At 37.3% G+C, this 13,639-nt stretch overlaps 1 protein-coding gene across 2 annotated transcripts; it reads right to left on the bottom strand.

The window, feature by feature from the left end:
- Positions 1–3,335: 3,335 nt before the first annotated feature.
- LOC113307431 (dof zinc finger protein PBF-like) lies at positions 3,336–10,704 on the bottom strand. Of its 2 annotated transcripts, none has more exons than XM_026555955.1 (3): positions 10,192–10,704; positions 8,884–9,975; positions 3,336–3,728 (listed from the first exon to the last, which is right to left on the bottom strand). In XM_026555955.1, exons 2-3 carry the CDS (start codon positions 9,748–9,750, stop codon positions 3,573–3,575), a joined length of 1,023 nt encoding a protein of 340 aa, XP_026411740.1. In that variant the 5' UTR covers positions 9,751–9,975; positions 10,192–10,704; the 3' UTR covers positions 3,336–3,572. The 2 variants fall into 2 exon arrangements, with proteins under 2 accessions (XP_026411740.1, XP_026411741.1); XM_026555956.1 differs by having other exon boundaries at positions 3,602–4,248; positions 8,874–9,975.
- Positions 10,705–13,639: the final 2,935 nt, after the last annotated feature.

Here is a 13,639-nt window from a genome sequence, read left to right as displayed (position 1 = left end):
AATGTAATTGGATGATCTTCGAATTCGATTACCATCTAACGCCTCAAATACCAAATACGGTTCCATAGCTGCTCTTGGGATTCCGATTTGTGGAGCTTGTGAACACGATCATGAGCAGTTACCACAACGTATGCTCTATAAATAACACAATCTTCTTCTTCGGCAAAAGCAATATCCATGTTTTTGTTTTCAAAATTAGAACTGAAGAGAGGAAAGAGTTTGGTGCAATTGGGTTGATAGATATGAGTTTCTTTATATAGGTTTAGGGTCCAACGGCTCTTTTTGTTTTTCCCAAAAACTGCAACGACTATTTCATAAATTTGATTTAAACTGCAACAGCTAATTTGACGAAGGTTGAATCTGGGAAACCAATAATCGGTAGGTATGTAAGCTAGAATATCTACCGATTATGGAAGCTTTCAAAATTTGAATCTGGGGCAACCTATAATCGGAGGTTTTGTAAACCTATTGGACTTCCGATTATGGCTACATCCACAACACAAACCAAATGGTTATGGTTGTCAAGGTGAATTTGGGGCCACTTATAATCGGTAGGGTTATAAGTTTGATAATCTACCGATTATGGCAGATTTCAAAATTTTGAGAAAAAAGGATTTAAGCAAAAACTAATTTTGGGGCAACCTATAATCGAGAGGTTTTGTAACCTATTTGATCTCCGATTATGGCTACATCCAAAACATAAACCATATGGTTATGATTGGCTCTGTACCCTCATAACATATGCAATTTGGCAAAGGTTGAATCTGGGGCCACCTATAATCGGTAGTTTACAAGTTAGATTAGCTACCGATTATGGCAGATTTCAAAGTTTACCAAATAAATGATTTAAGCAAAATCTCATTTTGGGGCAACCCATAATCGAGAGGTATGTAACCAATTTGACCTCCGATTATGGGTACATCCAAAACACAAACCACATGGTTATGATTGACTTTGTACCCTCATAACCTATGCAATTTGGCAAAGGTTGAATCTGGGGCCACTTATAATCGGTAGTATACAAGTTAGATTAGCTACCGATTATGGCAGATTCAAATAAAGGATTTAAGCAAAATCTCATTTTGGGACAACCCATAATCGAGAGGTTATGTAACCAATTTGACCTCCGATTATGGCTACATCCAAAACACAAACCACATGGTTATGGTAGGGCTATGTACCCTCAAAACTCATGGAATTTGGCCAAGTTTGAATCTGGGGCTACTTATAATCGGTAAGTTTTTAAGTTACTTTAGCTACCGATTACAGAATGACATATTAGCCGAAATATGCACACAATAATCGGAGACTAATTAGTATATATTTACTACCGATTATAGGTTAACTACCGATTGTTGTGTTTACTACCGATTATATAAGGGCATATCGGCCATTTCGAAAAATCGAAAATAAAGATAGTTTAGATTTACGCTTGGATGACCTTTTTTTATCTTTTTGTGTCCCCTAATTCTTTTGGGATGGCCCCTAAAGATGCAGGTATTTTTGGTGACCGTTTAGACATTTTTTTGTCGTATACTTTTTCTATCTAAAATTCGTAAGTAAACTTCGGTATTTTAAAAAAGATTAGAAAAATAAATAAAAAGGCATCAGTTGATATATGTCGCTACGGGAGAGCGAGAGTAAGCTGTGCGTATATAATAGTGGGGACCGATAATAGGGTGAGAGAGACAGACACAGAGGTAGCTGGAGAGAGACATCCACTTCCACTCACTCGGTCAATTTCCCCTCTTCAGACTCCCCACCATCACCACCACTATCAAGTCACCATACATATATATATATATATATATATATATACATCACTCCTCAAGGCCCCTGCAAAATTTCCCTACCACTCCACCCACCCGCATTATATGGATTTTATATTAACTATTTAGTAAGAAAATGGAAACAGAAACAGTTGGTAGTGGTACTGAAAGCGCTACGAAAAATGTGGTAGCCAACGCGCTGCGATAGCTGATGCAATATCATATCATCTCAACTTACAATAAAAAGGGTTGCAGTAGCGGAGCTCCATTCATAATGCCATACTCCTCTTATTGTTGTCGAGAGTTTTTCATACTACTTGGAAAACTGGCAAAAAAAAACTCTAATGCCTTGCTTCTCCAAACCCCATCCACAGAAGATAGAGGGCACACCCTAGACTAGTACTGAATGCCCTCTTCGGAAAGTACAAAGGCACAATGGACGCCACGCCCAAATGATCCTTGATTCAGAGCATCCAGTGCCTGGCTTGCTAGCTGAGCAAGTGAAGTATACGGTGCATAGCTAGCAGGGTTGGGCAACAAAACACTCAACCTACTGTACATTCCAGAAATGGCAAACTGGAAGAGCAACAAGGGTGCATGATGGAACCACAAATCTTTCTGGTTAAGTGCAAGGCCAATTAGGCTGACATGCTTTTTTATAAAAAAAGAAAAATGAAAGGATGACTTATCTGGTGGATAAAAGAAAGTTTAATAGCAATGGCTTACCCAAGCATCAACATAACAAAAACCAACTCTAAAAACATACCTCCTGCACAAAGGAAATTGCAGCCAGATTCCACCATAAAACCAAAAATCCTAAACATTGACAATTGGCCTACAAAACCATCTACTCCATTTCATATTTCACTTCCCTTCATACCCATTTATGCCTTTCTCTAACAATATTAGTTGTCATTAATAAAGCCATGCATGCGTGCCTGCAATGATGGCCATCTGATATTTGACCATGGAGATGATAAAGAAAAACTCATAATCAACAGATGAAACTGTAAATAATTAAAGATGTTTAATTTGCAAACTCATCAGAATCGCATGCATCTGAAAAAGTAAGCACCCAGAGAAAGAGAGATGCAAGTTTGAGTGACTTGAGTAAAATTACTGATCATCAACGTCTGCAGATTCCCTACCCACATGCAAAAGCAAGATAATGAACCATCTTATCACAACTTTTTCTCATAAACAAGACATAAAATTCGTAAAATTGAACTGTGTTTTCTTCACCCACCCCCCCCCTCTCTCTCTCTCCTCTCTCTCTCTCTCTCTCTCTCTCTCTCTCTCTCTCTCTCTCTCTCTCTCTCTCTCTCTCTCTGTCTCTTCATCTGTTATCTCCCTATCTTTACAGTACATACAGTAAGGCTACCTACTACCCACACACCTACATCTGCGACTCTATGAGTTATAGAAGAAGAAAGCAGCAAAACAACACTAAATTAAGAAAGTAATTAAAAACGTAAAATAAAAAAAAAAACATACTGTTCATTCGCACTATCTCCTTCTGCTTGAACCCCCACAACAAATTAATTAGCTCCTTATCTACAAACAGAATTTGAAAAAACAAACAACAACAAGAAGATCTAAACATATGTTTTCTGTTTCAAACTAACATAACCATATACTAGTAAACATGCCCATTAAAAAAGAACAAAAGAAGCAAAAGGTAGAAAAAAATTAATGATGTATGGGTGGAAAAAGAAGATCACCTAAACAAACAAAAGAAGTCCTGATCTTTCATGTATACAGTCATAAAAATGGTCAGATCATTAACTTAACTTCACGAAGAAGTTATAGCAAAGATGAAGGAGGAGGAGAAGAAGGTTGATCAGTAGTAGTAGGAGTACCAAAACTGCCTCCTAAATCAGACCAGTGATGCTGAATTGCTGTTGATGGTGGTGGGTTCACAGGAGTGGTAGTACCATCAGTAGTACTTACTGTAGCGGTATTGTTGTTGGCGCAATGCGGAAATGTGATGGGTTTATGGAAATGAATTTAGGAAGAGAGGTTGGTTAATTGAAAGGTGAGGCTTATATTAATATGAAAATGAAAATATTACAAGAGGCTTGTGTAGCAACTTTGGCTTACACTAGTTGTTTACAAAGAGGCACTTTGGCTCTTACTCTAAACTCTAGCTCTCACTCTTACTACTTACTCACTCACTTGAGTTGTGGATTACCACAAAGGCCAACATTTGCTTCTATTTATACTACTTCATGACCAACTACTAAGAATACTCTAGACTTGGAAATCTCTAGAGCTAATTGACCTAGATCATTCTAGAGAAAGAATTCTCTAGATACACATGATGGAAAATGTCTTAGAAGACTCTAGAATGGGCTTGCACTCTTTTTATCTTAGAAGAGTCTAGATATCTCTAGACTGGGCCTATGCATTGAGATAAGCCCATGGGAGTTATAGTTAGCTATCTAGATAATTCTAGATTTACCCATCACAATTATCAAATGTTTTTAACACCCCCTCTTAATTGTGATGTTGAGCTTATCTCTAAAATGATTGAATTTATCCACCGTGACTGCTTTTGTGAAAATGTCCGCATTTTGTTCTTGCGTCGGACAGAATTGGAGCTCGATTTCCTTGTTCTCTACTAACTCTCTGATGAAGTGATGTCGTAGCTCTATATGCTTCGTTCGTCCGTGGAACACTGGATTTTTTGTCATTGCAATTGTAGACATATTGTCACAGTAGATAGTTGTTGGTTCTTTTTGCTTTTGTTGTAGGTCGGTCATTATTCTTCTTAACCATACCGCTTCACATGCTGCACTTGTTGATGCTATGTACTCTGCTTCGGCTGACGATAGTGCCACCGTACTTTGTTTTTTGGAACTCCAAGAGATAACTTTTGTTCCCATACAGAAAACATAGCCTGATGTGCTCTTTCGGTCTTCAATAGAACCTGCCCAATCGCTATCTGTGAAGCCAATTAAATCATTATCTTTTTCTCTTGTATACTTGATGCCAAAATTCTTTGTTCCCTTGATATATCGAAGAATTCTTTTTGCGGCGGCGTAGTGTAACTTGCTTGGCTCGCTCATAAATCGAGAAACAATGCTGGTTGCATTGACGATGTCTGGCCTTGTATTTGTTAAGTAGATCAGTGAGCCGACTAGACTTCTGAATAAGGTTGGATCTACTTTTGGCGCTCCATCATTTTTTATCAACTTCTCATTAGTACCCATTGGAGTTGAAATTGGTTTGCAATCCATCATGTTGAACCTTTTCAGTAAGTCTTCCGCATATTTTTCTTGAGAAATGAATATTTCTTCTGGAGATTGTTTTACTTGAATCCCAAGAAAATATCGCATAAGTCCTAAGTCTGTCATCTCATATTCTTTCATCATCTCCTTCTTAAATTTTTCTGTCATCTCTTGTTTTGTACTGGCATAAATTAAATCATCAACATAGAGACAGACAATTAGGAAGTCCGTACCTTGTTTTCTGATGTAGAGTGATGGCTCACTTGGACTTTTCTCAAATCCATTATCTCGGAAATACTTGTCGATTTTGCTGTTCCATGCACGCGGTGCTTGCTTAAGACCGTATAGTGCTTTGCGGAGACGATATACCATTTTTTTTTTCCTTTTCGGATATATCCTTGAGGTTGTTCAACGTACACCTCTTCTTCAGTTCTCCGTTTAGGAACGCCGACTTTACGTCCAATTGGTAGACTTTCATTTTGAGTTGAGCTGCCAAAGCTAACACCATCCGATTGTTTCCATGCGAGCGACTGGGGCGAATGTCTCGTTGTAGTCAATTCCTGGTTGCTGGGAATATCCTTTTGCAACTAGCCTTGCTTTGTGCTTTTGAATTGACCCATCTTCATTATATTTTGTCTTGTAGACCCATTTCAGACCAATTATTTCTTTATCAACTGGCTGATTGACAGCTCCCATGTCTTATTTTTCTCATTACTCGCATTTCTTCGTCCATGGCGTTTCTCCATTTTTCTTCTTTGCCGCTTCCTCATATTTTTGAGGTTCTAGTGCTATAAAAGCACAATTAGATACATATAATATCTCTTAGGGAACGCACCTTTCTAGGTGGGGCACTTGAGTCAGATGAGCTTGGACTTTGTTGTGTTGGACTAGGAGATCTCGGGCTTGCTGGTGGAGTGTTTTCTTCTTGGTGTGACAGATCTGGCTCTTCTTCGATGAGTAGTGGAGACTCGTGGTTATCTGGTTCATCATTCCAATCCCAAGCTTTGAATTCATCAAAGATAACATCTCTTGATATTACCAGTTCCTTTGTATCTGGATTTAGAAGTCTATAGGCTTTAGACTCCTCGCTATATCCGATGAATATAAGCTTTTCTCCTTTTTCATCGAACTTTTCTCTATGTTGGGATGGAATATGTGAGTATGCTACGCAACCAAAAATTCTGAAAGAAGTTACCTCGGCTTTTTCTTATGCCACCCTCGTATGGAGTTTTTTGTGAACCGCTTTTGTTGGCGAGCGATTAAGGATGTACACTGCTGTGTTGACTGCTTCCGCCCAGTAGGTGTTGGGTAGCTTCCTTGCTTTTAGCATACTGCGAGCCATTTCCACGATCGTACGATTTTTCCTTTCCGCGACGCCGTTTTGTTGTGGAGTGTATCGGACGGTGAGCTCCTTTTTAATTCCATTTTCTTTGCAGTAGTTGATAAACTCTTTTGAAGTAAATTCTCCACCACGGTCTGTACGGAAAACTTTCAATTGATGGCCACTTTGCTTCTCTGCCAGCGCCTTGAATTCTAGGAATTTAGTGAATGCCTCGGACTTTTGCTCAAGAATGTACACCCACATCATCCTGGTATAATCGTCCACGAATAAGAGAAAATATCTTCTGTTGTTGAGTGAAGTTGTTCTTGTCGGACCGCATATATCAGCGTGCACAAATTCGAGGGGCCTTCTTGCTCTCCACGATGTCTTGGTAAATGGAAGTCTGTGAAACTTCCCAAGAATACAACCTTCACATACTTTATCTCCACCGTCGATATTGGGAAGACCAATTACCATGCCTTTTGATTTCAGAACCTTTAAGGATCTGTAGTTGAGATGCCCGTATCTCAAATGCCATAGCTTTCCTTCGTCAATATGGTTGGTACTCATTGCACAATTTTCAATTGATGGCATAGATAAGGGAAAGACAAAATTTCCTGACATTTTTACTTTTGCCACCAATTGCTTGTTAATTTTATCATAAATTGTGCATTCTCCGTCTTCGAAATGTAGTGAGTACCCTTTCTTATAAGTTGTCCAACACTTAATAAATTTTGAGCTAGGCCAGGAACATAAAGAACATCAGATATGTATCGAGTTTTACCTGACCTTGTACGTACGGATATGACTCCTCTTCCTTCAACATTCTGGAACTTTCCATCTCCGAGCTTGACCGGTGGAATCTCTTGCTCCTCCAATTTTACGAAATATTCTTTGTTTCCTGTCATATGGCTGCTGCATCCGCTGTCGACATACCATATACCTTGCGCTTCTTGTTGCGAGGTGAGGCAGGAATAAATACTTGATTTGAGAATCATTTTTCTCGGAATAGTTGCTTCATTTTAAGCCAACAATCTTTTCCATGTGATTTAATTATCACATTGGTGCACTTGTACTTGCAATTTCAGTTGCATGGCCAAACTTTTTGCAAACACTGCATCGGAGATTTGAGGAGTATTTTTTCCGTACCTTTGGTTGTTGTTTCTATAACCTCCTTTTCCTTTCCACGTCCGCGGTAGAAATTTCTGGGTCCTTGAGTTGACGTCGACCCTTTCTCGTACTGCGAGTTGGATGACGATCCCCCTCTGGAGCTTTCTTTTCTGGCTTCTGTATTTTTCTTCTCACTGAAATTTATTTTTGATTGAAATGCCTGCTCCAATGGTTGCTCCGCGAACCTATTTATCCTTTTCTCGTGCGCCTCGAGTGAACCCATTAATTCGTGTACCGAGAGAGTCGATAAATTTTTGGACTCTTCAATGGCAGCGACGATGTGATCGAATTTGAACGGTAAGCTCCTTAAATCTTTTCTACACTCTTTTATTTTCTATGGTATCTCCATAACTACTATTTGATTTACTATACCAGTAACTCTTGAAAAGAAATTCTGGATAGTTTCATTTTCTTTCATAAGTAGATTATCAAAATCTCGCCATAAGTTTTGTAGTTTAATGGAGATTACCTTTTCTGATCCTTGGAATGCTACTTTGAGAATATTCCAGGCCTCCTTCGAAGTTTTCGCCACCGAAATTCGAGGAAAAATAGTTTTGCTTACCCCTTGTTGTAGAAATAGTAGTGCTTTAGCATCCTTCTTCTTGTTTTCCTTGTACTCCTTTTTCTCTGCATCCGTCCATGACGATAGAGCTTCTGCCGACTCGGGTACCTTATAACCATCTTCTACAAAATCCCATAAGTCTTGTGAAATGAATAATGTTTTCATTTGTAAACTCCAATAATCATAACTCTCACCATCAAAAATTGGAATTAGACTTTGGGCATAATTGAAACCTTGAATACTTTGGTTAATTGCCATGGGTAGAGTTTTAGGATTACTGGGTTAGGTTTGCTCTGATACCAAATTTGTTGGCGCAATGCGGAAATGTGATGGGTTTATGGAAATGAATTTAGGAAGAGAGGTTGGTTAATTGAAAGGTGAGGCTTATATTAATATGAAAATGAAAATATTACAAGAGACTTGTGTAGCAACTTTGGCTTACACTAGTTGTTTACAAAGAGGCACTTTGGCTCTTACTCTAAACTCTAGCTCTCACTCTTACTACTTACTCACTCACTTGAGTTGTGGATTACCACAAAGGCCAACATTTGCTTCTATTTATACTACTTCATGACCAACTACTAAGAATACTCTAGACTTGGAAATCTCTAGAGCTAATTGACCTAGATCATTCTAGAGAAAGAATTCTCTAGATACACATGATGGAAAATGTCTTAGAAGACTCTAGAATGGGCTTGCACTCTTTTTATCTTAGAAGAGTCTAGATATCTCTAGACTGGGCCTATGCATTGAGATAAGCCCATGGGAGTTATAGTTAGCTATCTAGATAATTCTAGATTTACCCATCACAATTATCAAATGTTTTTAACAATTGTCATTGTTTGTGTTGGTGGTAGTGGTGGTGGTGGTGGTTTGGCTGTCCCAATAATTAACTCCTTCTGAGGTACCGATTGGATTACTGTTGTTGAAGTTGGGAAGAAACCATTCTTGATGATGATGCTGAGTAGAAGGAGGTCTAATTAGATTTCCTGCTTCCAAAGGTAAAATTGGTTTTTCTTCTTTAGTAATTCCACCCATGTTGAGGTATTGCGAATGAGGCTGAAGTTGCTGTTGCTTTTGTTGATGCTGGAAAGAAGGAAGACTAAAACCTTGTAACAAAGCCGAATTAGAAACCCCAATATTGTTGTGATCATTATTTGCACTGATGGGTAGTATCTGCTGGTTAAAAGATTGGTAAGGTGCCAATGATGATAAAAACATCCCTGATGCTCCCATACTACCCCCGCCCACACCTGGGTAATAATAAATAGGACTCGGGTTTGCAGCAGAAGAAGGCATTAATAAAGTCTTGGATGTTGAACTTTGTGATACATTCTGTTGCTGATGATGATCTTGAGTAGACGTAGCAGAAGAAGACGAAGTTGTTGGTTTTTTGTTTTGTGTTGATCTTTTTCCTTTTCTACAACCACCACCAACTGGAACATTTCTTAGGGTTCCACCTTGAGTCCAATACCTTCTACATCCTTTACAAAAATATCTAGGTTGAGATAAACTGTAATTGTTGTAATAGCAAAACTTTGTATTAAGTGATTCACAACGAGGACATTTTTGTGGTTGTTGTGGTTGTGGGTTTTCTTGTAGAAGTATTTGTTGTTGAGACTGTTGCTTCATCACTCCACCTGATCTTATATCTTGCTGCTGCTGCTGCTGCTGCTGCAGACCTTTCATGTCTTCCATGATGAATACTTATCTCTCTCCACGCTCTCAAGACTTCAGCACTTACTTTCTCTACTTGTAATTTTTCTGAGTTTGTATCGTGCATGTAGTTTACGCGGATACGGGATTTTGGGTGCCGTTTCAAAGAGAGTGAGGATTAGAAATCAACGTGTCTGTTTCTGTGTATTGAAGGAGAGAATAAGAGAATCTTACTCAGAAATGATAATCCACGGTGTTGAGATGAACCTGCAGTAAAAATATCAGAATCATTTCAGAAGGGAATAAAAACAAAAAAATCCTTAAGGATTAAAGTAAGATCAAAATTTTCAGAACTTTAGGCATCTAAAAAAAATTAAATTACTCAACAAAATCTCTCTAAAGATTTTCTTCACCACTTCCTTTATAATCTTTCGTAACATTCATAATAAATTTAACACACCAAAGAGAGAAAAAAGAACTGACCTTTTCTTCTTTGTTTCTATAAGTAAGTACTGTATATGATTCTGCGAAGGAAAGGAAGAAAAAGAAACAATCCAAAATATATATCTTCAGAAACAGATGTTCAGTAGTACTAGTTGCAGAGGAACCATTTTTGATGTTGGGTTTATATCGATTTCTTCTTTTGTTTCTTCCTCCAAAATCACAAAATTAGAAAGTGGGTTTCTGAAGTTTATATTTGAAGGATCATGAAAATCTAACCCCAAGAGAAAAATGAATTAGCTAGAGAGACAGAGAGGTGATATAGCAGTGTGTGAGGATGGACCACTAGACTCGACCCAGAGGCGGCGGAGACGCGGGCATCGAGCTTGTCATGGCGGTCATGAAATGGATGTTTATGTCAGAGCTAGAGACCTGTAGTACTATACCATAGTAAACCCTCCCTCTTCCCCAACAACTATTCTCTTCTGCGCTTGCTACTCCACTTTCTGATTATCGTCCATTAAAATATACCATAAAAACAATAGTATTCTCCTCTTCGTGATCAAACTGACTAGAAAAATAAATATAAACGCAGATGGATCTTTTTAGGTAATTCTCTTTGTCAACTGTTCTCCTGTCTGTGGGTCCAAACTTCTAAGGGATACCTTAAGATGAGTAAACAACGGTTGTGATTTCGGATGAGTGTAGTACAGGTGTATGAGCAGTAGAGGGGAGTAAGGTATAATTTTGGTTGTATCACCAAACGATACGGCACGTGCCTTTGGCCACGTAATGACGTGAACAGAGAGATTAGGGAGGGTTGACGTCCGTGTCCGTTATCCGGCTGAAGCTACCCTCACGGTCTCCATGCCCGAGAGCACAAACACTATCGGCAATAGAAATAACAAAGTTTAGTCTTTTTTTCCTCTTATAGAAGCAATGGATGCTGATTCAAGGGGATTCCTTTCTAAAGAAAGAGGTAATAATGGTGGTTGCTAACTAGTACCAGGTCGACAGATGTTACTGCCGTATAGTGATAAAATAGTTAGATGATGATATCAACGATCTAAGTTTGAAACTCGTCAGTGTCAGGATGGTGATTCTTTTTTATCGTAGCTACTTGGGCTTGTAGGTAACAAACCTCTTAAGGTTTAAAATTTAATATAATCTTTGGGTTTTAACCCAATTCTAAGAAAAACGAGCACCAGATTGTTTAGGGCGTACCAATCCCGATATACCAATCCTTTGCCGTTGGATGGTTGTCCAATAAAATTTGGTACATTTCCAACCAAAATAATGTCCTTATTAAGGATATTGTAAACTTCCTCATTACATTCAACCATTTTCCTTTTGATAGGACATAACAGTGGTCCCTAGATCTACACCTAGGTGTATTAGTGTAAGATTTATGCGATTACTAGGGTTCGATCTCCAACTTCCCCTATAGGAAGAAGCTCAAGAATTAACAGATCACTTGAGGTAAGACCCATTGACATACAGTTATTTTTACATTTTTTATAATTTCGACACCATTATTTTATAAGACTCGGATGATTATAAATATGAATCTAACTTTCTGGTAATATGTTATTTTTACAGTGTCTGATATTCATACTAACAATAAAATGAGCATAATCGGAGGTGAGTAAAGCTATTATTAACTTCTTTGAAAATTCATCATTGAAAATTATCAGTAGAACTTAAAAGAGGTAGATGGTGAGGTTTTGTATCTCGAAATACATCAATCTTGATTCGAGTGTAATGCATTATGGAGGTACTTGTTACCAGAAAAACTATCTTTATATTTGTTATTTAGGGTAATTTCAGAAGAGCTTAGAAATTTAATTTTAGGAGTTTTGATAAGTTAAGAAAGTTACTAAAGGTAATAGATATCTTGGGAAATAAGTTCGGAGGGTTTTGATAAGTTTAGAATTTGTTTATGAGGAGTTATCTATAAAAGGAGCACCAAAAACGAACCAGAAGATTATTGTTTTTGTTAATTAAACCTATTTTACTTTCATTAAACTCGTTGAGCTTATTGATTATGATTTTTATTAATGGTTGGTTTATACCAAAATGCTAATATCATATTCATAGTCATTATTCGTATCGAATCAACGAGGTCTAGATAAACGATAAATTTTTTGGAATATCTTTTTGAAGATCAACTAGTTTTTATCAGTTCTTCCGATTTTATCAATTACTTTTTTGATTTCATTCTGCTGCAAATCTTGTTATCATTTTAATACTTCCATATTGCGTCATTAAATCTTTATGAGCAAAACTTGATCCAAATTGTCATTCGTATTCTCCACTTGATGACATCAATGAAATGATCGACATAGTGAAGAAACTGAACAATACTGATAGTTAGCAGCAACAAATCCATATTCCTCGTGAATAAGGTGTTTTTTCTAGCGCATTCTCCTAAATATGAAGTTGCTAATACATGAAGAAAAAAAAAACGCCAAGGTAGGAAGTGTTGGACATGAATTTGTTGAGCAAAAATCTATTAGAGCTACTAACCATGTTATAAAGGAAATTACAACAAAAGTTATTAGTAAAATCTCGAATACTGCCAATAGTCGTGGTAGTAATGTTGTTAATGTTGCAAGTTCTTTTTTTTTTTTAAAAAAAAAAAAGCTCGCTTGTAAGATTTTTCTGGGGATAAAAATGATTTAAATAAATAAAGATCAAGAAACAAAGAATGGATCTCCTATAGGAAGTTAAGATGCTACTTCTGATACTAATATGACTATCTAGCATTTTTCATCGTTGTCGGTATGGGAAAAAAGCGATAATTGTAGACACTCAGACACCATGTTCTCCTCCTTCATGTAGTTTTCAGTCGTTTTTGCTTGGTTCAAGAAACAAATATGCTAAGACGAAACATGAAATCTACTTGAAATAACCTATTGAACCTAATCATCTTGAACCTACATTTATTTCTTCATTAATTTTTGGTTTTATGTCGTCAATATAGATTTTTATATCAAATGGACATGAAAGTTACAAAACTTTATACATAAGTACATGAATTGAGGATATTCGAGGGTGATATATGTGATTTAATATTTCAAACCAAATTTCCTTCAATAAAATGTCAAGTAAAGAGTTTTTAGATTTGTGGAAACACGTTTATGTGTGCATGACAGACAAAGTGACCAAAAATCCCTCTTGCTGGAGAGAAAATTCATCTCGTAGGTGGAGGTTTTAGGAAATAAAAAGGTGACGTGAATGAACAAAAGTAAGAAAGGAGGACACTGACTTAGTGAATCACAAGTCTCCCGAGTTCCCAAAGGAAATCCCGCTTGGAACTTGAAAATAATCCTTTACTGAATGATAATTTGTCTTCACATTTTTTACTTATTTAAACTTGTATGCCTGAGTTTCAAAATAGAGTAAAGTCTCTTTATTCCCTATGAGTACTAACTTCCCTTGCTTCTAATAAAGGTGTACAAAACTTTAATACCTAGTGAAAATATTTTTA

The sequence above is a fragment of the Papaver somniferum genome, chromosome 1 (genome assembly GCF_003573695.1).
Source record: "Papaver somniferum cultivar HN1 chromosome 1, ASM357369v1, whole genome shotgun sequence".
Classification (NCBI taxonomy): domain Eukaryota; kingdom Viridiplantae; phylum Streptophyta; class Magnoliopsida; order Ranunculales; family Papaveraceae; genus Papaver; species Papaver somniferum.
The sequence above is the reverse complement of the archived record's forward strand: the minus strand, read 5'-3'. Positions and strand labels throughout refer to the sequence as shown.

Coding starts and splice junctions, on each gene's coding strand:
- LOC113307431 (XM_026555955.1), bottom strand. CDS start 9,750: ATGGAAGACATGAAAGGTCTGCAGCAGCAGCAGCAGCAGCAGCAAGAT. Junction 3,729..8,883: donor CCAACACAAACAATGACAAT/TGTTAAAAACAT, acceptor GCCAACAACAAT/ACCGCTACAGTAAGTACTAC.